The following is a 24,418-nucleotide window of genomic DNA, read 5'->3' as shown; positions in this document are numbered from 1 at the left end:
TCGAACAGTGTTCCGTACAACAACCCTAATAATTACAATGACAGACCCAATCCATACCAAACCACGGCAAAACTAGTACACCCGACAAAATTGTAGAGAAAAGGAAAGAATAATCGAATTCATTACCCAGAAATGCATTAAAAGCATTTCTTCAAACATTTATTCAGCTATAGTTTTCATTTAACTTTATTTGCAAAACATTTGAACTTCATCATTATCTATGTTTTAGTTTTGTATATTTCTATTTTCAAGTGCAGCGGTATTGTACAATCTGTGCATAATCGCAATCTTCTATTTTACTAAGTATTTTTCCCGTGGTACTTCCTCTAAAAAGTGAGAACCCACTGTTCTAATTAAGGGAACGTGGGACGTTCCCTTTAAACAGGCCGAGAGGCTCGAGATCGCCCTTGCGACAGAGACGGTAGGGTTGACGTCATCGGCATTGACGCAGAGCGCATCAGAAGGAGGAGAACGGGCAGCAGCATCAGCAGCGGCGGCGGCGGCAGCAGCAGCAGCATCCGAGCATCCGAGCTCGAACAGCATCAGTGGTACCCCGCCAGCCGCCCGACCCGCTATTTATCATTCGAGTATCCTTCCCCTGGATTTAGCGGTAGGAGCATGCAGCGAGTACGTCACTGCGTGCATTGTGTGTGTGCGTGTGTGTGCGCGCGCGCGCGTGCGTGTGTGCGTGTATGCGTGTGTGTGCGTGTAGAACGAAAGGGGCAGCCTCTTTTTTGTTTTATTTTTTTTGGTCGGGGGTAGAGCTTGCCCGCAGTCATTTCCAGCAACATCAGCCTGCGTCATTATGCAGAATTGGACTACGTATGTGTGATTTCTTTCTTCTGATCCTCGCGTGAGCATTCACCTGCCCTGGCTTAGCATGCTGCTACACCGTGCCATGCAATTTAGTATTTATTTTGAAATTTATGATTAAGCTTCTGCACATACATAAACCAGTATCATGTGCAGCAACGTTAGCAGAAAGCTCATTTCCATTAGTCGTGCATGTAGTGCATAAAATAAAGAAACACGCACCATAAGACTTGGGGCACACAGCAACTAGTGACGCAGGCTCAAAAGACATAATGCAGAGAAATAGAAGACTACTGGGCTTCAGCACACCCATTGATTGGTTTTAAGTGCAGCTTTGCTAAACGGAGGGGATATTCCTTTCGTTGAAAACACCAGAAAAGTGGGCAAATTCTATTTTGGTGTCCCCTCCAGCTTGGCAGTCGTGTCGTATCCCCCGGCTGTTTCCATTCGGTTAGCTTACTTTCCCCTCCCCTCCTCTTACGGTCCACCCTGTTTTCTACCACAGAGATAAAAGTTAAGATGGCCACCTCCTCCTCCTCCACTCTGGACGAAGACGAGAGTTTGAAGGGCTGCGAAATTTTTGTGCAGAAGCACAACATCCAGCAGATCCTCAAAGAGTGCATTGTGAACCTGTGCATCGCTAAGCCCGAGCGGCCCATGAAGTTCCTGCGGGAGCATTTTGAAAAGCTGGAGAAGGTTGGTGACCGAACGGAGAAGAAAGCGTCGCGTGTCTCGCAATGTCAGGCCGTGTGTCACTCCCATTGCTGTCGTTTGACCATCAGTGCGAGTTGCGCGTGTGTACCGTCCCCACGTCATGCTATTGCTCGCTTTGCTCACTTGACGCCATTGCGCCATTTTGAGATCGGTCGACACGTATGGGCTCGGGATTTAGCAAAGAAATAAATCATTCTTTCCCGTACAAATTAGCATTTTTTGGGACATGGTACAAATGGTACACAAATAGCTGGCTTCAGGCGCAAACCTCCCAAGTCACACTTTGGCAAACATCCCGTTTTGTTAAAAAAACGATACTATTGCTCAGTCCGCACACCTGGGTGTTATTTTGGACAAATGATTAAGCAATCTCAGATGTGCTCATTTGATTCAAACATCATCCGAAGGTTGCAGGTTAATCATATTTGCCTGCCTCCAATTGTAGCCAAAGTAAAGCTCATGAATCAATCTTCAATGACACAATGATAGGTAAGAAAATATTCTGAGATGTAGGATTTCCTGATAACGATACAAGGTGCGGCTGGCAATGTCAAGGGTCACGGTGTTCTTTTGAATGCGCTCCTTCCGGGGGAGACGCCATTGAGGGCTTTCCCTCATCACCAAAGACCCGTTGTTGTTTGAAATGCTTTCTGAAATGCTCCACTTTATCTTTTGCCCGTGAGTGCATCATGAGATGACTGCGATCACGCAAGACGTGTGTCCAAATAGCTTGTGGCCTTGTCACATGACTTTACCCCAAAAGTGCCTTTCTTCCATTTTTGCTCATGGTTTTCTCTCTAGCTGAACAAAGCATGTGAACGATCCCTCAAGCACACGCGGTGAACTTGTTCCAATCAGCTGGTTTTCTCCACTCGGGTCCCAACCACAGAGATAGCTGACTTGTCCTACTATGCGGTCGGCACACAAAGATGACTGTGTCCAAGCGTTGCACTGGGCAAAGGGGCAGTCAGTCTTGTGAACACAGATCAAGAGAGTCATCCTAGTCCCTCTCGAAGGAGCCGTAAGCGGGGGCTCCTCCCAATCGGCGATTGCCGGGCCATTTGCTCAAAACAAAAATCTACGTACAAAGTGTTGAATGTCCTGATCGGGAATGTCCATCATCAAATATTACTTGACAACCGTGAGGGAGCTTCCTGTTTGCCCTGCCCCGCATTTCTTGCACCCTCCCTCACCGTGACGCCGTTTACTGTTGTCTTTTTCCAGGAAGAATGCAAGCAGGTGATGGCTCGGCAGAAATCTAACAGCCAGTCGGACTCGCACGACGACGAGGTTTCTCCGCCGCCGCCCAACCCTGTCGTCAAGGCCCGCCGCCGCCGCGGAGGGGTGAGCGCTGAAGTCTACACCGAAGAGGATGCGGTCAGCTACGTGCGCAAGGTGAGCCTGCAAAGCGGGCGAGACAAAATGGCGCTCTGCATTTGGCGCTTGAGCGGCCATTTTGGTGCCAATCCAAATGCCCAACTTCAACGCAAACTGTCAAACTTCACAAGCCTCATCCCATTTTTAAGGGGCAACATGACTTTGCCTATATTTCTTCTGAAAAAACTGCATCTTGAACTTTTTCTTCATAGTATGTTCTCATGTTTGCCTTAACAGGTGATCCCAAAGGACTACAAAACAATGACCGCCTTGGCAAAGGCCATCTCTAAGAATGTTCTCTTTGCTCATCTGGATGACAATGAGAGAAGGTATGTACTTCATTGGTGTTCAGCAGCGTTTCAAACGGAAGATGTTGCACCTTGCGAGCAGTGTGTGGTCACTGTGTGCCACTGTTTCCTGCCTTACAAGTGTGGTGGTCGCCGATTAGACACGCACAGATCAGGGGGTGTTGTGTTGTTGGGCGTGATGGCAACCTGTTAAGCGGCACTGCATGGACATCGTTCTTCATAGTTGGATGACCTGCCTTTATTGCTCCTGTTTTAATCAGCTTTCCTGCTATGCTGTTTTCCTTTACCCCCCCCCCCCTCAGGAAAGGAAGGGGGTGCTGGAAAAAAAACTATCTAAAGGTGGTTGGCAGGCAAGACTTGCAGCCGGAAGGGAATCGAGTTTCACTGACGGGGATAATCAGTTACGAGAGGAAAAGGCCGACGCGAAAACCAAAGCGCAATTATTCCAGTCTTTGATCAGCTGCACAGCAAAATCAGCAGTTATTTCAACACCTATGGAGTTGAATTTTAACAATTCAAAATTGTCTATATTGGTCCACACTAAATATATTTAAAACAACACTTTTAAAAGTGTTATTTAAGTGGAAGTTAAAACAACTCTGGTGGTAGTTGAAATTTAACACTGGTCAACAACTGGTCAGTGCTGATTTTACACTACATTAATGTGTAGTGTTAAATTATTACACCATTTAGTGTTATATTTAACACTCAAAACCAGTTGCTAAATATTTAACTCGTGTAAAGAGGCAAAAATTACTGCAGTCAGTCAATTTAAACTCCCAATTCTTTCCCACACACTAAGATGACCAAGTCAAAAGGATCTACCTACAATAAAAATGCAAAACATAAATTTAATTATTCTATATTATCATTAAGTTATTATCATTACTATGTAATATTGTGTAATCTTTCTTTCCTTTTTCACTTTTAGGATAAATAAAGTATTTTTTTAATTGAATTTGAAAGTCATCTACAATATATAGTGGTGTGTCTTGCGTAACTGCATGAACCCACATTGTACAATACAAATCACATTGTACATTCTTTGCCCTTACCTTACTCTGATGACTCGCACTGAATGGCGTCAGCCAAGGCAGAATAGTCCGGACAGTAGTTTCTGATAGCCAGTTTCAAGCATACTTCCAGAATCCAGATGATCATCAGTCATGGTAGAACGGTATTTGGATGTAATAATCGTCATATGGGAAAAGGCTGATTCGCAAGAATAGGTGGAACCGGATAATGCAGTCAGGGTGGTAGCACATTTGGCTATTTCTCCTCTGTTAGTAATCTCCAGAACTGCTCACGAGCCCTGAACATTTTATACCCTTTGTTGTATTTAATTTAAATAAATTGGAGGCTCGCTACACAGCAAGGTAAACAAACAAGTTAGCGCGGATTAACGAGCATGCGTAAAGTGTCAAAAATTCAGACGTCTAATTGGCTACACTGTATGTCAATCAAAAGACAAATGCCATAGTGGCGATGGATCCCCTACTTTTTAAAGTCATGCGATCTACCCACAGTTCCTTCGAGATCGACCGCTAGATCACGATCGACGGATTGGGCACCGCTGCTCTACAACATACATTCTATTAAAAAAAAAACACACACACATTTGTGGTGAGTAAAATAATGTATTCAACATTTTCCCTGCATTGACTTGACAATAATACATCCCATCAATGGGTCAACAATGACAAACGTTCTTCTGCTCCCAGCACAGAAGGAATGTCTGTCCCTCAAGGAAGGTCTGCACACTGACTCCAATCTGCAACACATAGACACATGATATTTTAGTTTTATTTTACAAGTGTATATATTTTTTTGTGTTATTTTCCTTTTTTTTCTTTTGTGTCCACGTTGAGAGGAGTCAGATGAGGTGGCTCGGGCATCTCGTCAGGATGCCTCCTGGACGCCTCCCTGGGGAGGTGTTCTGGGCATGTCCCGTATGTAGGAGACCTCGGGGACGACCCAGGACGCGCTGGAGAGACTATGTCTCTCAGATGCCGGGGAAGTCTGGGAGTCCCTCCTAAAGCTGCTGCCCCCCCGGCCCGACCCCGGATAAGTGGAAGAAGATGGATGGATTTTCCTTTTTTAATTTTCCACTGCTTACCCGAACTCGGATCGCGGGGGCAGCAACTTCAGTCACTTGGTCCAGTGTTCCCAAGTCAGCGTGTTTTTTATTCATGAAAAGGAAAAAAAAGGAGCAGTTGATAACTACAAATGACAACCAGCAATAGATTTGCTTGCCATACGAGCAAACAAATAATACATAACAGAACATAATACATACATACATGACTGTACTCTCTCAAACATACATCGTCGGGAGAATGGTTTATTTTTACATGCTCAAAAAACGAGGCAGAATGAACTTTTAGCTTTTTGAGTCTTGACACAAGTCCCGACTTGGAGAGGCAGGAAGTGGGACCTTAACGCTTGCTAATCGGCAAATAAATTTAGTATTAGCTGCCAACATAAATAAATAATCCTTTCTGCTTACGTTGTAACTGTTAGACATATGATAGGTCACATATCAATCAAGATTTATTGCTCACCTCAAGTTGATGCAGGGGAGAAAGAGCGAAGATATTCTTTCTTCTTCAAGGTTGTTGCTTTTCCGCTTTAAATGTACACCCGTGGACTTCTGGGAAAAGTACTGGCCACTAACACTTGCTATGGAGTGAAAATTATAAAATCAACACTCCAGAGTGTATGATGATTGACTCTCTGAATCACTTTAGAGTTAAAATAACACAAACAATAGTTGAATTGATTTCTATTAATAACTCCAACACTGAAAATCTAACACTTTTGATTTTGCTGTGTGGCAATTGAGGTCTCTCCTCTGATTGTCAGTACATGTGATGGATCGGGACAGTCTGAAAAAAGAAATGCGGCCCATTATGCGGCGGGGCAGAAAATGCGCGGACGCCGTCGCCGCATACTCCATGAAAGCGTGTCCGTTTGCTGCCGACGTCCAACACAAGATCTTGTGGGGATTGTTGAGGGCCAGCAGGTTGCCCTTCTAGTCAACATGGACCCTTGTCATGGCGCTCTTTGCAGCCGCTTTTGTCATGTCCCGCTGGTGAAAAGAGATTTCGATGAGGGCGCAACAAACCATGGATTCTTTTTCAAAAATGTTTGCAAATGGTTTCTTTTGAGTGCTAAGTAACTGACAGTACAGAAACAATTTTGTTTACTGTACTCCACGTGACAAGCGAGATTTCAACTGTTTCAGTAGCAGAGAAAGGAATTCTCAAAGCTCGGGCCTTTCGTCATCCCGTCCACTTAAATCCCCTAATTAACAAGCTGAGCTGATGAAGTGAGCCGTGCGTTGACCTCTCACCCCTAAAGCCTGACCTTTGCTCCTTCTCCACCAGTGCCCGCTGACAGACAGGGAACATCTCGGGTCCGCGCACTCAATGTGTACCCGTATTGTAACAACAGTCAATAAATCATGAAGCGACGGAAAAGTCGCAGCAGCAAAAGTACAGCGGCCGCATTGGCCATGCATGCCGTAGCGGGCATCAAAACAAGAGTGAGCCACAACAGGCCCAAGCCGTTCACTTGGGGCTCCGATGCTCGTCTAAGTGTTTCTCTGGAGCAAAACACGTGTTAGTTCTCATCTAACGAGCAAATGGGCCTCTCAGCATGCGTGCCGCTGTCTCTTGCAGCCTTCCCATGTTCTCGGGATGGTTTTCCTCCCGCGTTCCCAAAAGTCGCACGGTAGGCCCGCCACGCCAATGGTGCCTCGTTTCGCGTCTCAGCTGATTCTCTCGATGAGTCCTTGTCAGCTGGCGCCACCGTTTTGGAGGAGTTAGTTTGTCTGTCTGCGTGCCAGGGAGAGCGGAGGATGTTTGACTGCCTCTCCCATTTGTATCGATTTTGAGCTGGCGGTTTGCCACCTCCAACACTGGAGCGGCTTTTTATTTGCGTGCACTTTGCATTTGTCGTCCTCGGCCGGCCGTTCCTCCTGAGAGCTTTTTTTAACGTGCTTCGTGGAGTGGCCGGAAACCCCCGCCCCCCTTTCCCCGCGCTTTTCTCTTTCTTTGCTTCCCCCCGCCATTATGGCGGCAGGACAAAGCCACAATGGCGATGGGGTCATGCTCCACAGGAGACCTGCCGGCCCGAGTGAGGCGCTGCCACCGTCGCCACCGTCACCACCTCCCCCGGCACCCTGTTCCGAGTGCAGAATGCGCCCTCCGTCATTTGCTCCTATCAGTCACACGAATGGAAACTTTTGTCCCCCTGCGTACCCTCTGCGGCGTTTGGTATCCACATTTTCTTTTGGTTTCACAACAGAGTGACTTGTCCATCTCAGCTCACAGAACAGTAAAGCAGGAGCAAGAGTGCGCAGTTCAGCTCATGCGCGAATGCAATGTCTTGCCGTGCAGTGACAGCCATTCACCAGGACAAGACGCCTTGAGCGGCCGAGGCGACCGCTCGCAGGCGGAGCGCCCTCCCGAAAGACGGGACTTGGCCGACAGCCGCCTGTTGTACACATGCCATCGGCTTGGTCTATGTTAGCATGATGAGTTCCAGCGACAACGGCATGTGACTTGTCTGATGATCTCCACTTTGCCTGCGCTTCTTTTGTATGGCACAACCGCATTGCTTTACAAGATGCGAACTGCTTTCTCTTTTCTACAACCGATCCTACGTCTCATTTGTCTTTCCTTTTTTCAAATGCATGCCATGAAGCCGCAGACTTTGACCTACATCGACTCTGAGCAAATGTTTTGTGCGCCATAGAAGGCTGCTCCCTTTCCTCCCGTGTTTTTTTTGACAGCGTCCTGTTTGTATACACGATCACCAAAGCCAAAGAGCAAACGTAATTGATTCTGCATTCGCACCAGCGTCAAATATTTCTTGTCGGCAACACAAACACCACCGGGCTGGCCATACGGAGTCGCTTATATTTAGAATAGCAATATCACTTTTCTTTTCACCGAGCCGTTCTTCTGGATGCATCCGTGTTGGTGTTCTACAAAGGCCCGAGTGTAATGAAAGGAGCTTTGCAGTCAGCGAGAACAGACAGCGCAGAACTCGTCGCCCGCTCAACACTGTTGGGAGGGAGACCTTACGTCAGCCGAATGGCAGCTCATTTGGAGAAGGCTGTGCTTCGGCTCCGCAGTCTGTCAAGCTCAGATGCCTCCGTTTTGCTTTTGCATCCAAGCCGCGGCTGATGAGCTTGATGTATTTGGCCTGGAGGAGAGGAAGCACCCTGAGCCTCCTCGTGCCGTGACACATCCCAGGATTGGAACTTTAATCTGCCGGGGCTTCACGCATCATAGCAACCCAGGATCATGAGCGGTTTTCTGGGCTGGCCGTCCCAGCGTCATGATAGTCGCCGGCCTCAGATGGCAGGCAGAGTGAACACAGTGATGACGGCTCTTTGCAAACAATACTGACTGCACTCTCTTTCCCATTCAGTGACATATTCGACGCCATGTTCCCCGTCACGCACATCGCTGGGGAAACCGTCATCCAGCAAGGTATGTATTGGAGGCCGCAATTGATACACATTGTGTCATTGTAGCACAGTTTTAGTGTCGGTGAGCAACGACATTGCCGTGAACCAAAATGCACAGAAGGAACATGTTCTCGAAGAACCAAGACCGACACACAACAACACAGAACAATGAGCAGGCAGGGCAACCGAATAGACGCTGCCTAATTACAGAGGCGAGACACTGTTCTGACTGGATGGCACGGAAAGGAGAAAAGAGGCGGGGCCTGGCGAATCCAAACACGAATCAACAGCAATCACACGGGGAGTCCGAGACAGGGAGAATGAATCCAAAGACAGTGGAGGCCCTGCAAGAGAGAGCATAGAAGAGTCGTAGAATGCAGCTAATGCGTCATGAAGCCTCCCATTTGGAGCGGCGGATTCTCTCTCTCTCTCTCAAGCAGCTGGCAAGTCTTCATGATCATGAAAGCAAAGCTCTGTGTACAAAACACCCAGTCAGTCAGTCACTCCCGGAGCTCCGGCACCTCCGAGGCAAGGTGCAGTCCTAATTTGGAAATGAGGAGTCCGGTCCACTTTGCGGGCCCCTCCGTTCCAGACAGCCCAGCCCCATTATTGTACACACTCCATCGGCTGAGGTATGCGCCGTACGCGCAGCCCATGTCATAGCTCATGTCTTGGCTCGTGGGCACTGGACAGCTTCAAGCTCCCAGGCTGCTTCACACGATTTCGACTTGGCGAGCGAGCCTTCAGTTACGTTCAAACAAGGGAAGACTTCCTGAAGTGTCTGTGCTAACTGTCTAATTTTTGCTCCAGTAGTACAGCAGAGTTGCCACACTGTGTTGTCGTCTGAATCAAGTGGTCACTGACAAATATTTTGGACTACTCTTCGGCCCAATGGCAGGGCACATTGTCACTAAACGGGTCCATTTCCACACATTTTTTGAGAAAGTTGAAATATTTGAAGTGCACCTTGTGTTTAGAACAGGGCTGTGGACTCGGTCGGATTTTTGCACCGAGTCCGAGTCCGGCCTCTTGACCACGAGTCCGAGTCCGGCTGTCCATTTTTTTCTGTTAATTCATGTGACTGCTTAGTCTTTATTCAAGGCTAATTTAGATCGAAATCTAAATAATTACAACAGTTTTGTGATGGCTTTGTCTTTATTAAACATATAAACGAATACAATAAACAGATACTTTCAAGTTTTAATCATTAATTACACCATTATAGCTCAGACATTTATCTAAACACAAATAATTAGTGACGACCCCACAACTATCGAAACACATCAATGATATAAGCTGGGTGACATAAGGACGACCTTGACGTTGGTACATAATGTAAACATTAGCCTAAGTGCAACTCAACGTGGCCGCATTGATCGTAACTTACGCTCCGTTTCCCCCCCAAATCTAGAGGCAAAACATTGTTCTCTTGCTGCTCCCGCCTCCCGGGTTCTTCCATCTTGGCTGCGCGCGGGGCATTGTGGGTCTTGTCCGTGCACGCACGCAGGCAGGCGCGGGCGCGCACGCAACTACTAAGTTTGTCTTCATAACAAGCAAGCAGGGCTGTGGACAGTATTCCTACGCGCAATCTCAGCAGCACGATGAAAATAAAATTGAACGTATTTTTTTATTGTCGGACTCGGTGGACTCTGTCAAAATCAGCACCGGGTCCGGCAAAAATGACCGAGTCCGACCGAGTCCGAGTCCCCGAGTCCGAGTCCACAGCCTGGTTTAGAACGATGCAGATCATTTTTGAAGGCGTGGATGTCAAACATTTCATACAGATATCAATTGCTCTTACGTAGTGTTAGCGCAAGGTAAGCGACGTGGTAGACAGAGGACCCCCTGCATGAAGGTCTACGTAGCGAGTCAAGTTTGAAGGCAGATTGTGGAAGTCACGCTTTCCTTCTCTCTTCCAGGCGACGAAGGAGACAACTTTTACGTGATTGACCAGGGCGAAGTGGACGTAAGTAGAAGCACGGTTGGGATGCTGCAGTTCTTTGAGGGTTTTCCCACTAGTTTGCGGAGACAACCTTGTTGGTCCCACACATGCATGCCAAAGTAAAACGGCAAAACAACTCTTGATTCAAGCGATTGAAGCTGATTTGATTCGTCGCAAGGTCACGATTCTTGTTGATGTCGAGTCCGGCAGGAGACCAATAAGAAGGTCTTGCGCCTTTGCCGTTTGAACATCTGCCTTGCCCGCTGCTGGTCTCTCAACAGGTGTACGTGAACGGGGAATGGGTGACCAACATCGGAGAGGGCGGCAGTTTTGGCGAACTGGCCCTGATTTACGGCACTCCCCGAGCCGCCACGGTGAAGGCCAAGACCGACCTTAAACTGTGGGGGATAGACCGGGACAGCTACCGGCGCATCCTTATGGTAACTCGCCACTCCTCTGCTTGATGCATGTTGATTTTTCCGCTGGTCGGAAATGTGTCAATTGTTTTGCCACTCCTCGGAGACAATGCAACAGAGTCGCCGCGTGTGTTTATTCTTATTGATGAAGGTCAGCCAATTCAAGCGAAAGGCGCGGACTTCATACGGCGGTGCTCGCCAATTCCGAAAGGTTTATTTAACGTCATTACCTCTCCGACACTTGCCGGACTGAGCACAAATGAGGTGGAAAACTTAACACAGCTGTCATGACTTCACTTTTTGCCACCTGGAGGTGAGGCAGCCAGTGTCATACGCTTTCTACACTTGTGTCTTTGTTTGCGGCTGGCCCGTTAGCCTTAAATTACAAAAGGTCTCGAATAGTCAAGTCAAGTTTATTTATATAGCCCTAAATCACGAACAAGTCTCAAAGGGCTTCATATATACAAAAAATTGACAATTATTCGCAAACATCCCCTGATCTTAAACTCCCAGGAGGGCAAGCAAAAACTCAAAAAAAACCTATCAGGAAAAATAAGAAACCTTGAGAACGGACCATAGATGGAAGGATCCCCCTTCCATGATGACCATGCTGCAATGGATGCAGAGAGGGCACATAGAATACATAATATAAAAAATCAAAGGAAAAGTGGATGTCTAATTCAAAGTGAATAGACCCCAATTTGGTGGAATTTTGCAATTTCATCACAATAGTTGCTCATGATCTGAGCAGATAAAGGGAGAAGCAGCGAGATGACAGAGGGCGAGACCAATGCACCGTGCATAACTCATGGACAAGCAATTGAATGTCCTGCAACCACTCATTAGACACGCAGTTGCCAAAATCATGTGAGTCCAATGAAAAAAAATGGAAAGAAATGCAAGGCTTACTTTTGAATGGACTGTGTGAGACTTGTATGTGGCCATTTCTAAAAATGTTTCAGTACATTTTCATGATGACTGCAAAATTGGGTCGATTGGCTCAGCCCTCGCTCGCAGTCTCATTATGGCTGACGTGACTCCCTTTGGTGTTGAATCGACACCTTTCTCCACTGGAATTCCACCGCCTTTCTTCAAACGCTCGCATCAAGCATGTGTGTCACTCACTTTGTAATGATTTATGCTGAGTGACGTTTTGCGGTTGGCATGCATGGGCCTGCCCTGCCCTCACGTCGGGCACACATTAGCCCGCCTCGCTCAGTTTTTGTCCTGTGAGAACTCGCCTGTTCCCTTGCTCTGCCTTTCGCGACAGTCGAGAGGAATTAGATATTTAGTTAATGATTGCTCTGTTATTTTCAAAGCACTTGGTATTTTGCCAATGCATCCGTGTGAAAATCAATGCACATCATGTGCCCTCTAATGACAACTTGCATCGGTGTGTCCGTGACGCCAATATTGCAGCAAAAGAATATTTCACATGACTCGCAAATAACGAGGCTTTATCTTTTCCCCCTAGGAGAATTGTTACCATCCAGAAGGGACATTTATGTATGCTCATTGGCGTTGGATTATTGTGATGATTAGCTATCCTTTGGGCCGAGACTTGTCAGCACAGGGAAATCCCCTTCTTGGTGGGTGGGAAGGGCCGCGCGCACACACACGCACGCACGCACGCACAAACACACACACACGTAGTACGTGAAGCGCACGGATCAAACACCCTTCACTCCGATATGAATGCACCTCAACACGTGACTCCAACCATATATGGTCAAACTTAATGACAAGCGAGACGTGAAGAAGCCATTTCAAGCAAGCTGTATAGGCGGTGTGGGAAAAGAAATATTCCGTTGTGAATGAAAGAAGGACTCCCTGTCATTTGGCGCTGCCTCAAATGTCAACAAGCGTAGAAAAGCATTGCTTTCAATGTCGGTGGATGAGGCCATCTCACTCCCGCCTTGTTTTGACAGGGCAGCACTCTAAGGAAGCGAAAGATGTACGAAGAGTTCCTCAGCAAGGTCTCCATACTCGGTAAGTCTGCCTAGCCTTGCGCCACCAGGCGTTTGTCTTCGTACTTGAGTGCAAAGTGCAATTGCACACATTTCAAAGCAATGCGCGAATCATTTGGAAGACAAACAAAGGCGCCGATTCAGAGACTAAAGGCATCGTTTTGTCAAGAAATCACTGCCGTCATGTTTTCCCAGAATAAGGGCACAATATTCAAGGTGGTGTTTTGAAAATCACCTGTTCAAGTACAACCCCTCTCCAGATTATGACCTGATATTGGAAAAATACTGCAACTGTGACTTGTTCACCGTTTCCAGAGCAGACTTCCTTCTATTCCCGGCCATCTTTGGGAAGCCCGTGCTCGTGGACGGACGATAGAAACATCCAACCTAACAAAAAATATATATTTTTCCGTTCCCCAGCAGTAGAACCTTGGTTGCCTTCACCCAAAACATTTCCTCCTCCCTTGTCCTCGTGGCAATTAGGCAGAGCATTTTGCTTTGAATTAGCAGCAGTGCATTGGGCAGTCGGAGCACACGACACCCCCCCCCCCCCCCCCCCGCGGGGCGTCCAAGCCATGGCCCCTGTACACGAGCTGGCTGAATAAACACGTACACTCCGAGCAAGTCTCAGAAGGCCTCGGCGAGATCCAGCTCCCTTTCTTCTTCTGCCTGCCCAGGCCCGTCTCTCCCTCGCTAAAGTGCTTTACCCCTCTTCATCAATCCTTCTGCGGCTTTCCGCCGCCGTCAATGGTGGGAGGGAGGGAGGCGGGCCTGGCGTTTTTGCTTGTCTTTGATTCCGCCCGACGGCCAGCAAATTGGGTGCGGGCCCTCGAGGTGCTTGGCGCCGCACGCAGACCCGCCCGTCGGGCCAGGCGCGCCCCAGCGTGTAATGTCCGCTTATGCGTGCGTCGCTGCTTGGCTGTTAGGACCACCGGTTAGCTCGACAGATGCCAGACACCCACCAGTCTGGGGCGGCCGGCCCTGCTCGGACACCTGGACAGCGCCCTCCCATCTCCCCTTACTTAAGATTTCACAGCTCCACACACCAAGAGTGGCACCAAGAGCTCCTGCTCCACTTTGGCGCCTTTGAATTGAATGCCAACCCCTTTTCTCCACACATTCCACTCGGAAATTGCTGCGATAAGGCAACAATCAAAGTGTTGAAATAATAATAGAATTTTTAGAGCACCATATCATTGTTATAGTTGCTCCCAATTTGTTTTCCAATGACAGAGTCTTTGGATAAATGGGAGCGTCTGACTGTGGCGGATGCCCTGGAGCCGGTCCAGTTTGAGGATGGAGAGAAGATCGTGGTGCAAGGAGAGCCCGGCGATGACTTCTTCATCATCACAGAGGTAATATGGGGGCAATGCTCTCGTCACAGGCCTCAAAGGTTAGAATCAAAACAGACGTTACTGACATGATGCGATAGAATGATACTTTGAAGGCCACTCCTCCCCATTGATGCCGCAACGTCATTGCCATCCTCTTTTAAACCTGTTTAGTAGCCATTTCAAGGAAAAGAGAACAATGATACTTTATCGTAAAGCATTCTAGATGCTCAACTTGAGCGTACTAGATTGCTCAAACGTTTCACTGCAAGGGTTCACAATTACGTGCAACTCTTTGGTTAGCTTAGCAATTAGCACCGTTTGCCCGTCTTTTCTCGTCAGCCCTCGTCAGTATGTGGATCCCGTCCTCACCCTGTCGAGCTGGGGCCCCTGGAGTGTGCAGCGCTCCATACCTAGCCTGTCATCTGAACACACTCTTGATTAACTCCACATACACACGCACTATTCAGGTCAAAAAGGCCCGCGTAGGACGGCAGCAGATGCAAATTGCCCTTTTCTCTCCCCCCAAGTGGCCCATCTCACGTTGTCTGTCTGGTTCCGAGCCCCTCTTTCTGAGTGCCGGGCTGCTGTTTGTGGCGGCGGCAAGGTGCGACCGAGCCACAGAAAAAGGGCTTCAGTGATGTATGGCTGCACTACATATTCCCCTTCTTTCTTCACCTGACACCACTCCCAACATTCCACTCGGCTAACCATCTTTCATAATGAATCGGATGAGTTAGCATAACATTGCAAAAACCTCCGTGCGCAAGTACTTATAAACCGCACCACAAATATTGCCCTCATATTTTTTCACCAAATTATGGAAGCCTCATAAAAGTGTACACAACTTTTGGAAGCCATTTGTGTGTGCGTGCATGTGTGAATAAAGTAATGAATCCATTTGGGACACTGATAAAACAGTTAGCAACGCATGAGTCATCAGTCCGCATGGAGGAGAAAGGCAAAAATGCCGGGGGATGGATTATAGGAATAGGCCAAGTTTGTTGGAGGCAAGCGGAACATTGCACTTTGTCCTCCAAGTGTAGGAGGATCCCACAAACCCGAAACTTGCAAATACAAATAAATGCCTTCCCACACATATCAAAACTTTGTCCAGTGTTAAGCGTTTGTACTATGTCAGAAATCAACAAAAATAGCATTTAAAGTCAAAGTCTGCTTTATTGTCAACATCTTCACATGCCGAGACACACAAAGAGATCGAAATTACGTTTTCCCTATCCCACGGTGACAAGACATATTACACGATAGACATACAGGTAAACGACGCAATATAGAAAACAAGAAGGCACAAACAATAAATAATTAGAGTAACAATAAATAATAAATAAATAGATAACACAACGAATAGAAGCCAGTGTGCATACAGACAGTAAAAGTACAGGACGCTACGCAGAACGAAGAAGCGAGTTCAGGATCCTGACAGCCTGGAGTATGAAGCTGTTTGAGAGTCTGGTGGTGCGGCAGCGCAGGCTTCTGTATCTCTTCCCAGAGGGCAGAAGCTCGAACAAAGAGTGAGCGGGGTGACTCACATCACTCACAATCGTGGTCGCCTTGCGGGTGAGATGGGAGGTGTAAATGTCCTTCAAGGAGGGGAGCGAAGCACCAATAATCTTACCAGCCGTGTTCACTATGCGCTGCAGGGCCTTCAAGTTGTAGTCAGTGCAGCCGCCACCCCAAACAGCAATACAACTGGAGAGGACGCTCTCAATGGTGCCGCGGTAAAATGTAGTCATGACGGCCTGAGGGGCGCTCGCTCGCCTGAGTTTCCGCAGGAAGTACAGGCGGCGCTGGGCTTTCTTTGTCAGTGATGCGGTGTTGGTGGACCAGGAAAGATCCTCACTGATGTGCACCCCCAGGAACTTGGCGCTGCTCACTCTCTCCACCATAGCACCGTCGATGGTCAGCGGCAGGTGTTGGGTGTGACCCTTCCGGAAGTCCACAACAATCTCCTTGGTCTTGTCGATGTTCAGCAGGAGGTTGTTGTCCCTGCACCACGTGGTCAGAAGGTCAACCTCCAGCCTGTATTGAGTCTCGTCTCCCTTGGTGATGAGACCCACCAGAGTCGTGTCGTCAGCAAACTTCACTATACGGTTGTCGCTGTAGGTTGCAGTGCAGTCATGCGTCAGGAGGGTGAAGAGCAGCGGACTGAGCACACAGCCTTGGGGGGCCCCCGTGCTCAGCGTGATACTGGCGGAGATTTTGTCGCCAACACGTACTACCTGTGGCCTCTGACAGAGGAAGTCCAGCAGCCAGTTGCAGAGGTAGGTACTGAGGCCCAGCGTGTCAAGTTTGCTGATGAGGCGTTGTGGCACAATGGTGTTGAAGGCAGAACTGAAGTCCACAAACAGCAATCTCACATACGAGTCCCTTCTCTCCAGGTGGGTGAAGGGCAGAGCAGATGGCATCCTCAGAGGACCGTTTGGCTCGGTACGCAAACTGGAAGGGGTCAATGGTGGGGGGGGAGAACGGATCGGATGTGCTCCATGACAAGCCGCTCAAAGCACTTCATGATGATGGGCGTAGGTGCCACGGGGCGGTAGTCATTGAAGCAGGACGGATCGGGTTTCTTCGGCACAGGTACGATGGTGGCAGCTTTGAAACATGACGGGACGATGGCCTGCTGCAGGGAAGTGTTAAAGATGTCTGTGAAGACATCCGTCAGCTCACCAGCGCAGTCCTTCAGCGCTCGACCCGGGATGTTGTCAGGGCCCGCCGCCTTACGGATGTTGATAGCGGCAAGCGCCCTCCTCACGCTGTCGGCGGAGAGGCACAGGGGCAGCTCGTGTGAAGGGGGACTGGCCTTCAGCGGGCAAGTGCTGTTCTGAGCGTCGAAGCAAGCAAAGAAGCGGTTGAGGTCATTGAGCAGACGGACGTCGCCTTCACAGCTCTGCGGCGCGGGCTTGTAATCCGTGATGGTCTGAATGCCCTGCCAAAGGCTCCGTGCGTCCCTGCTGTCCTTGAAGTGGGCGGTAATTTTGCACGAGAACGCCCTCTTTGCATCTTTGATGCCCCGGGACAGGTCAGCCCTCGCAGTCCTCAAGCCAGCCTCATCCCCCGCTCTAAAGGCTTTGTCCCTGGCCCTCAGCAGCCTGAAGACAGCCCCCGTCAGCCATGGCTTCCGGTTAGCCCGAGTGACGATGGATTTTGAGTGAGTCACATCATCAATGCACTTCCTGATGTAGAAGGAAACAGAGTCAGTATACTCCTCAATGTCTGTCTGATCGTCGCAAGTGGCAGCCCTCCTAAACATGTCCCAGTCAGTAGAGCCAAAGCAGTCACGCAGTGCATCAGAGGGACCCTCAGGCCACACCCGTACCTGCTTGCGAACTGGCCTGGACGCTCTCACCATTTGTCTGTACGCGGGCAAAAGCATAACAGTGATATGGTCAGAAAGTCCAAGATGGGGGAGGGGGGCGGCTTTGAAAGCTCCTTTATGCGAAGAGTAGACCAGGTCCAGGAAGCTGTCGCCACGCGTAGGAAAATTAACATGCTGGTGAAGCCTCGGAAAAACAGACTTTAGGTTAGCATGATTAAAATCCCCAGCGAAGATGGTGAAACCGTCGGGGTGCGCTGTCTCTTGTTCACTGACAGCCTGATACAGTTCACTAAGAGCCGCGATCCTGTCGCCTTCGATGTTGGAAGGCGGGATGTAAACCGCGACTAGCAGAATCGCGGTAAATTCCCTTGGCAGGTAAAAAGGACGGCACTTAATGATCACGAACTCCGCCAGTGGCGAGCAGTGCTTGCATACCACTACAGAGTCCCGGCACCATTCGTCACGGATGTAGACGCATATTCCACCTCCACGAGAATTCCCCCCTTGTACAATGGCCCGGTCCGCCCGATAGCACGCTAGCCGCTCCAGATGTACGGCAGAGTCCGGAATGTTGACAGTCAACCAAGTCTCCGTGAACACGAGCACACAGCAGTCCCGCACTGGTTTGTAGATCGCAGCAAGCGAATGTAATCCATTTTGTCTTTGTCCATTTAAGTCTTAACTTCAGTGATGAGCATCAAAGACGTAACGCTGAGCCAGTTACCCAGTTGTCAGTCACAAATCTTGTTGGTCGCTTGTTTCTGCGTAACCTGCCCTGAGCTAGTCACTGAGAAAAAAAAACTCAAAGATGGATTGGAGTAGTATCCCTAACCCAAAATCCGTCCATGTTGATTCATCTGGGGGTGGCGGTGTTTTGTCCCGCCAGATGCCGTGGACTGAAAATGGCATCACGGCAGTCGTGGGTTGCCAACGTCACATGAGCAAAGGTGGGAAACGTGTGAGCTTCTGCCCGAGCTGAGCCCTCCCGGCACTGTGATGTCATTTTCAGTCCAGTGCAAGGCAAAATGGCTGCCCCCTGAAATGGATCAAAATAGCTGGAATTTGCTACTTTGTTCACATTCATTGGGATAGCTCAGGGGTGGGCAAACTACGGCCCACGGGCCACATCCGGCCCACGGGACCGTTTAATCCGGCCCGCCAACCCTGAACAAATTGTATTATTAAACTTTTTTTTTTTGGTCATTTTGCCTGCAATGACTGCGTTTCCCCAGTAGATGGGGAAGCGCTCGCCTGCGCATTTACTACCGGAAGCCGTGTCAGAAAGCTCGATGCACACTCACAAGTGCGTGTACGTACTCAGAAGTACGGACATGGCGCACTCGCGCTCTATTTGATCAGTCCCGAATTTAGAGCGTGGGCTGTGACGACAGCATTCTTGTAATTCGCGCGCTGAGCTTTCAGGTGCAGTTTTTAAAGCCACCCACAAACCTTCCACTGGAATCCTTCCATTAAAATGAGTCGCCCAAGGAAAAGCAAGGTAGACACAGTGCCGAGTGTTTAAAAGAGAGTGGCCAATTTGGCTCGACGTACGCGACGTGACGTTCAGCCACATGAACGTCAACATCAACCCGTCACAGATCGAGGTAAACGGACCAACACCTCGGATCTCTCCTAAGAATTGCCACAACAAATTTTACTCCAGACTATGACGCACTAGCAAAAAAGGGAGACAACAACACTGTTCCCACTGAAAATGAAGGGGAGGCATTTTGAATATGATTTGTACACATAGCAGGGATTGAAACTAGCGACCATTTTCATCTTCAAACAATGCAGGATGCTCAAGGACATTGATGCACCAGCTGTTTGCGACTAATTTTAACCTGTAAAGTTCTTAAGGCTTATTTTAAGGAAGTGTCTTCCGTTTCCTCACCTCTGTTACCAGGTGTTTGCGAGTTAAAACTCTGCTCTGATTTTCAGATACCCCTCACCGTGATTATTTGGATGTATGCTTTCACCGATTCTTCAAGATGATATATTTAGTCAAAATGTTTGCCGTTTGATGTGATCTCATAAATTAAACATCTTTCATTAATCTGACCTGCAGGCACTGAAGTGATGGAGACTGTTATTCATAAGAACAGTGTCGTATTTTATGAGAATCACTGATAGCATTTTTTTGGGTGAATTATTATTATTATTTTTTATAGCTGTTAATAAATGGGCTGCTCGGTGGCGCACTGGGTAGCACGTCCGCCTCACAAATAGGAGGGTGCGGGTTCGATTCCACCTCCGGCCCTCCCTGTGTGGAGTTTGCATGTTCTCCCGGGGCCCGCGTGGGTTTTCTCCGGGCACTCCGGTTTCCTCCCACATCCCCAAAACATGCTTGGTAGGCCGATTGAAGACTCCAAATTGTCCCTAGGTATGAGTGTGAGTGCAAATGGCTGTTTGTCTCTGAGTGCCCTGCGATTGGCTGGCAACGGTTCAGGGTGTCCCCCGCCTACTGCCCGATGACGGCTGGGATGAGCTTTTTGACTTGACTCGCGCTTGAAATGGAATGAGCGTCATTTGACCATTGCATGTGTGTGCTTGGGATCTGCCGTTTCCCTTCTCTGTTCTTGCTCATGAATATTTCCAGCCCATCACATGATGTTTGATCCCTTCCTGCTGTCCATTTTTCGCCCCTAAGCTGACGCGCTTGCCTTGGATGCGGCCCAGGCCGACTTTCCCAAAGCCGGCCGGACTGCGCTAGAATTCACACGGGGTCAGGAGACTTGGCCTCCCTCCTGGGAGGGACACGGGAGAAGGGGGGGGGGGGGGGTCAGTAGTCCTAGCCAGCGGCAAGAGAGATTGATTCAACTCGCAAAATGGCTCCTGCACCAAATACTTTCTTTTCATCAAGTCTGCTTGAGCTGAATCGGTTGAGATTTGCCCTCTCGTCCTCCAAGGATTTACATAGCAGGTGCCAGATGCCCATGCAGTGATCTATTCGTAATTTATCCGTATGCATCTTGCCCAGCCTCACTGCTGAAATGAGACAACGAGTGCACGCTGTCTCCCTCCAGCCGCTCCAGCCGCTCTGCGCCCTTGTCGTCTTGGCATTTGGAGCCACTTGGCATCCAATGGAAGGCAGGCTGAGCCACGGAGGCAGCGGGAGAATGTTTTCAAGTGCGCTAAGGGTCCTCCTTTGTTTGCGCTTGGGGCCCATAGCAAGACCCCCCCCCCCCCCCACGTGTGTATATGTGCGCACGCCTTTTGGATCTACGGGACTGACGCCAAATCAACGGGTTTGGATTTGTGACCTGCAATAAACTGTCAATGCGGCTTGCATTATCTCCAATGGGAGGGCAACACGTTTCTTTTGGATCCTAGTTGTGCCACAATAGTAGCCAATTTAATTTCTTGCCTCTATTGTACAGAATATTCCATTGACAAATCCAAATTGATCAATCAAAAGTGTGCCACGATATTGTGCAAGTGAGGTAGCAGTGTTCTGTTTGTCCCACTGTAGTATCAGCGACATTGAGATTGTGGGGCGCGCCTTGCCGTTTGAGTGACTGTCGGAGAATGAGAGCGTCGAGTTGGCTGCTTGCTTTAGCAGCCAGGTGCTTTGATGTCACGCTCAGATGATCATGATGGCTCAACTTTTGTGGAAATGACACTTTGGACCAGTCAATTGTCAAAAAAGTAATTTGATGATGGGATTGCGTGTCATTTGTGTTTGTCCTGAGACAAGTCAAAGGTGACTCGACGTGCACCACTTCACTTTGTGACAGAGTCAAAGCCCCATTTGCCCTCCGTGGGAAGCAGGCACGTTTTGGCTCCTAATTAAGCTTCATCATCTTCACATAGAGCATCACGAGCCTGCTCAGCAGAGGGATTAGCGATAGCGGAAGCATAACAGAGCCGCCAGGTTTGCTTTTCAGAGATTTTTTGAGCTACGATGTGAGCAAATCGGTCGAGTGAAAGCGTGTGCTGGCCAATGTTGTGTTAGTAAAGCGTTGGGCCAAACAACAGCTGCGGCCTAGGCTGGCCGTGGAAAACTAATTTCCTGGAAAACGTTTCACTATTTTGCTGTCTGCGCACAAATTTGTGTGGCTACGCCGGTCTTGGCAGCTGCGGCGGTTTCCATGTTGTGCGTGCGAGTCATCCCGTTTGGATGCTTCTCTTTATGACGCTCTGGAGAGAATCAAGCAAAGGTCGTCCAAATTGTCCTCCTTGCTTAGAATATCTGGGTTTCCACCCACGGAACAGGTGTCCGTTCCATACGGGGGGAAAAGCCAGAGCCAAATCCTGTGCACCTGTGTCTTGTGAAGCAAAGGAATTTCTCCTCTGCTTAATCCTCCTGATGATGTTCAGCTCCATTCAGTAACTCCTTCTGTTACCTCCCGTCCACCCCCACCCCCTCCTCTTTCTTCCACCCCTTCCCGACTTTTTCTTCCGCTTGTCCGTCCCATGTCCAGGGAATCGCCTCCGTTCTGCAGCGCAGATCCGACAACGAGGAGTATGTGGAGGTCGGACGACTCGGACCCTCCGACTACTTTGGTGAGTTGCTCTGGATCCATCCGGGACCGCAAAGCCCAAACACATATTTGATCATCATTCATCCAAGTCCAATTTTTCTTAAAGAGCTCAACCGCAGCTGCTGTCGCTAAAATCTGCCCTTAAAAAACAAAGAGAGTTCCAGCAATAAATGAAAGCCAGAATGGAAAAATGACAAGTTGCGAAGCTGGGCCGAGAAGGGGCTCGCTTAACGTCGGATGGCAATACCAATGGGTGTCATTGGGGAAAATAAAGTCCTTGTGTTATGAGGCAACTTACAATTAGGAAGAAAAAGAGCCCTACTTGAAACAAGAACGGAATGTTGCAAAAGTATTCTTGTCATCTCTCCAACAAAAAATGGAACTATTGAGGATAGTCATGCAAGAAATGGAATGAGGTCGACGTGTGTCATAAAAGTCCTTCGTGGCCTTCAGGTGAGATTGCGCTGCTGCTGAATCGCCCCCGGGCGGCTACGGTGGTGGCCCGCGGCCCACTCAAGTGCGTCAAGCTGGACCGGCCTCGCTTCGAGCGCGTGCTGGGTCCCTGCTCCGAGATCCTCAAAAGAAACATCCAGAGATACAACAGCTTCATCTCACTCACTGTCTGACGCCTATCCAAAAATTCACAGAATGGCCGCTCGCCAGGGGCCCACAAGCTGGCTTCTACGTGTCCAATGACAGGGTGCTCGTTTCTTGTGCTTTTTCGTTCTCTCTTCTTTGTTGCTCACGTGCTTGCTGTCATGCACCTTTAAAATGGCTCGCTTAAAAACTGGACCGAAATTTTGAGCAGAGAAAACAATTGTGCAGGAAATGGGATGTTCAATGCAAAACAAACAATCATTCGGTCCAGTTTTTAAGCCAAATTGGGTTGTTGTGACCCAAAGGTTTTAAGGGTGTCATAAAAATAAAAAAGTTTGCATTGCATCTTGTGCAGTGTGGGGGCGGCTCTGTGTGATGCACGTGTCTCCATTTGGCACTTCTGACGTATATGAAATGGGGTCATTGTGCAAGATGGGGAAAATGTCTATGCGCGACTGGCTTACGTGAGTTCACATTTTGTTGCTTGCCCCTTTGACTGTTGTTCTGAATTGGTTTTTGGTTTCTATTTTGAGGTGGCGGTCATGACAACGTGATTATTTAACTGAGCTGTTATTATTTGACGATTTGATTTGCATGTGAATAGCAGAAATATCCTTGGAAAAAAAACGTTCAATATTAAACGCAGATCATCGGATATGGAAAAGTCTACACAGCTCTGTTCAAATACATGTTTTTTTTGTCATTAAAGTCATCATAAATACCAACATGAATCATTAAAAAAAAAATTACAAACAATGTGACATAACTTGAAAAAAAAAAAAAAAAAGATATATTTGGGAAAATGGTGTGTGGAGGGAAAAGCGGGTTTCCACAAGTGTGTGGCCGTGTTCAGAATGATCCAATCACGTTCAAACTCATGTGAAATGGGACTCAGCACACAACAGTCAATGTATTGTTACTATTAGGATGAGTTGCACTCTTCTACTTGGTTACTGTTCTGTTTTTTAACTGACCATAGTTACTTGGCAGCATTTATCGGTTTCTTTTTTTTTCCGGTCGGTAGTCAAGCAACTGCTGCCAAGTACACAACGACGACTCAAAAGAGTAACAACGGAACCGTGACTGTTCCATTGTCGCATTGGGCAAAGTCACTCAAACTGAGCATACGGCTTTCCTCACAAGGAACCGATCCCATTGCAAGTCACGTTAAATGGGAGTCAGCACAAAGCTGCCGCCATGTAAAGTGCCTCTAATCAATACCAGATAAAGTTCAGCCGTTCAAGCGAGCGTTTCCTACTTTTTTGTTTGAAGCAGATGCCTGCCTGTCGAGTGTGTGAAGCTTAGTCGAGTGATGAATGGTAGAAAAGGTTTGGTCTGATTATTTTTGTACCATAAAAGGCTGACATTTGAACTGGAGTGTGTAGACTTTTGATACCCACTGTAAATGCACGCAGAGATCGTCTCAGGATTTTTGAAAAGCTTGTTATCGTTCTTTTTGGCTGAAAGCTTTTCCACCATTTTGCTAGCGTACCCGTAAAGTGAACGCAGCAGTTTTACAACACACCTTTGCTGGAAACCCTCTTCAAAGGAAGAATTGCAACTAATATTGACACTGATGCAATGTTGTGAAATGTATCTGTTTCTTTCAACAATCAAAAAATCTTGAGAGAATAAAGATCAAATCTCCCCAGA

General features: G+C 48.2%; 1 protein-coding gene across 2 annotated transcripts; it reads left to right on the top strand.

The window, feature by feature from the left end:
- The first annotated feature begins 451 nt into the window (after positions 1 to 451).
- On the top strand, positions 452 to 24,418 carry prkar1b (protein kinase, cAMP-dependent, regulatory, type I, beta). Of its 2 annotated transcripts, XM_061303543.1 has the most exons (12): positions 461 to 610; positions 763 to 822; positions 1,319 to 1,509; positions 2,752 to 2,922; positions 3,142 to 3,233; positions 8,652 to 8,713; positions 10,611 to 10,657; positions 10,915 to 11,073; positions 12,978 to 13,038; positions 14,250 to 14,371; positions 22,109 to 22,190; positions 22,622 to 24,418. In XM_061303543.1, the coding sequence occupies exons 3-12, from the start codon at positions 1,333 to 1,335 to the stop codon at positions 22,792 to 22,794; spliced, it is 1,146 nt and encodes a 381-aa protein (XP_061159527.1). In that variant the 5' UTR covers positions 461 to 610; positions 763 to 822; positions 1,319 to 1,332; the 3' UTR covers positions 22,795 to 24,418. The 2 variants fall into 2 exon arrangements, with proteins under 2 accessions (XP_061159526.1, XP_061159527.1); XM_061303542.1 differs by lacking the exon at positions 763 to 822 and having other exon boundaries at positions 452 to 610.

The sequence above is a fragment of the Syngnathus typhle genome, linkage group LG17 (genome assembly GCF_033458585.1).
Source record: "Syngnathus typhle isolate RoL2023-S1 ecotype Sweden linkage group LG17, RoL_Styp_1.0, whole genome shotgun sequence".
In the NCBI taxonomy this organism is placed as follows: domain Eukaryota; kingdom Metazoa; phylum Chordata; class Actinopteri; order Syngnathiformes; family Syngnathidae; genus Syngnathus; species Syngnathus typhle.
The sequence above is the reverse complement of the archived record's forward strand: the minus strand, read 5'-3'. Positions and strand labels throughout refer to the sequence as shown.

What these genes read in the sequence shown, in the direction of transcription:
- prkar1b (XM_061303542.1), top strand. Translation starts at nt 1,333, where the DNA reads ATGGCCACCTCCTCCTCCTCCACTCTGGACGAAGACGAGAGTTTGAAG. An exon ending in ATTTTGAAAAGCTGGAGAAG is followed by an intron (nt 1,510 to 2,751) that starts GTTGGTGACCGA and finishes GTCTTTTTCCAG; the next exon opens with GAAGAATGCAAGCAGGTGAT. An exon ending in GGAAACCGTCATCCAGCAAG is followed by an intron (nt 8,714 to 10,610) that starts GTATGTATTGGA and finishes TCTCTCTTCCAG; the next exon opens with GCGACGAAGGAGACAACTTT.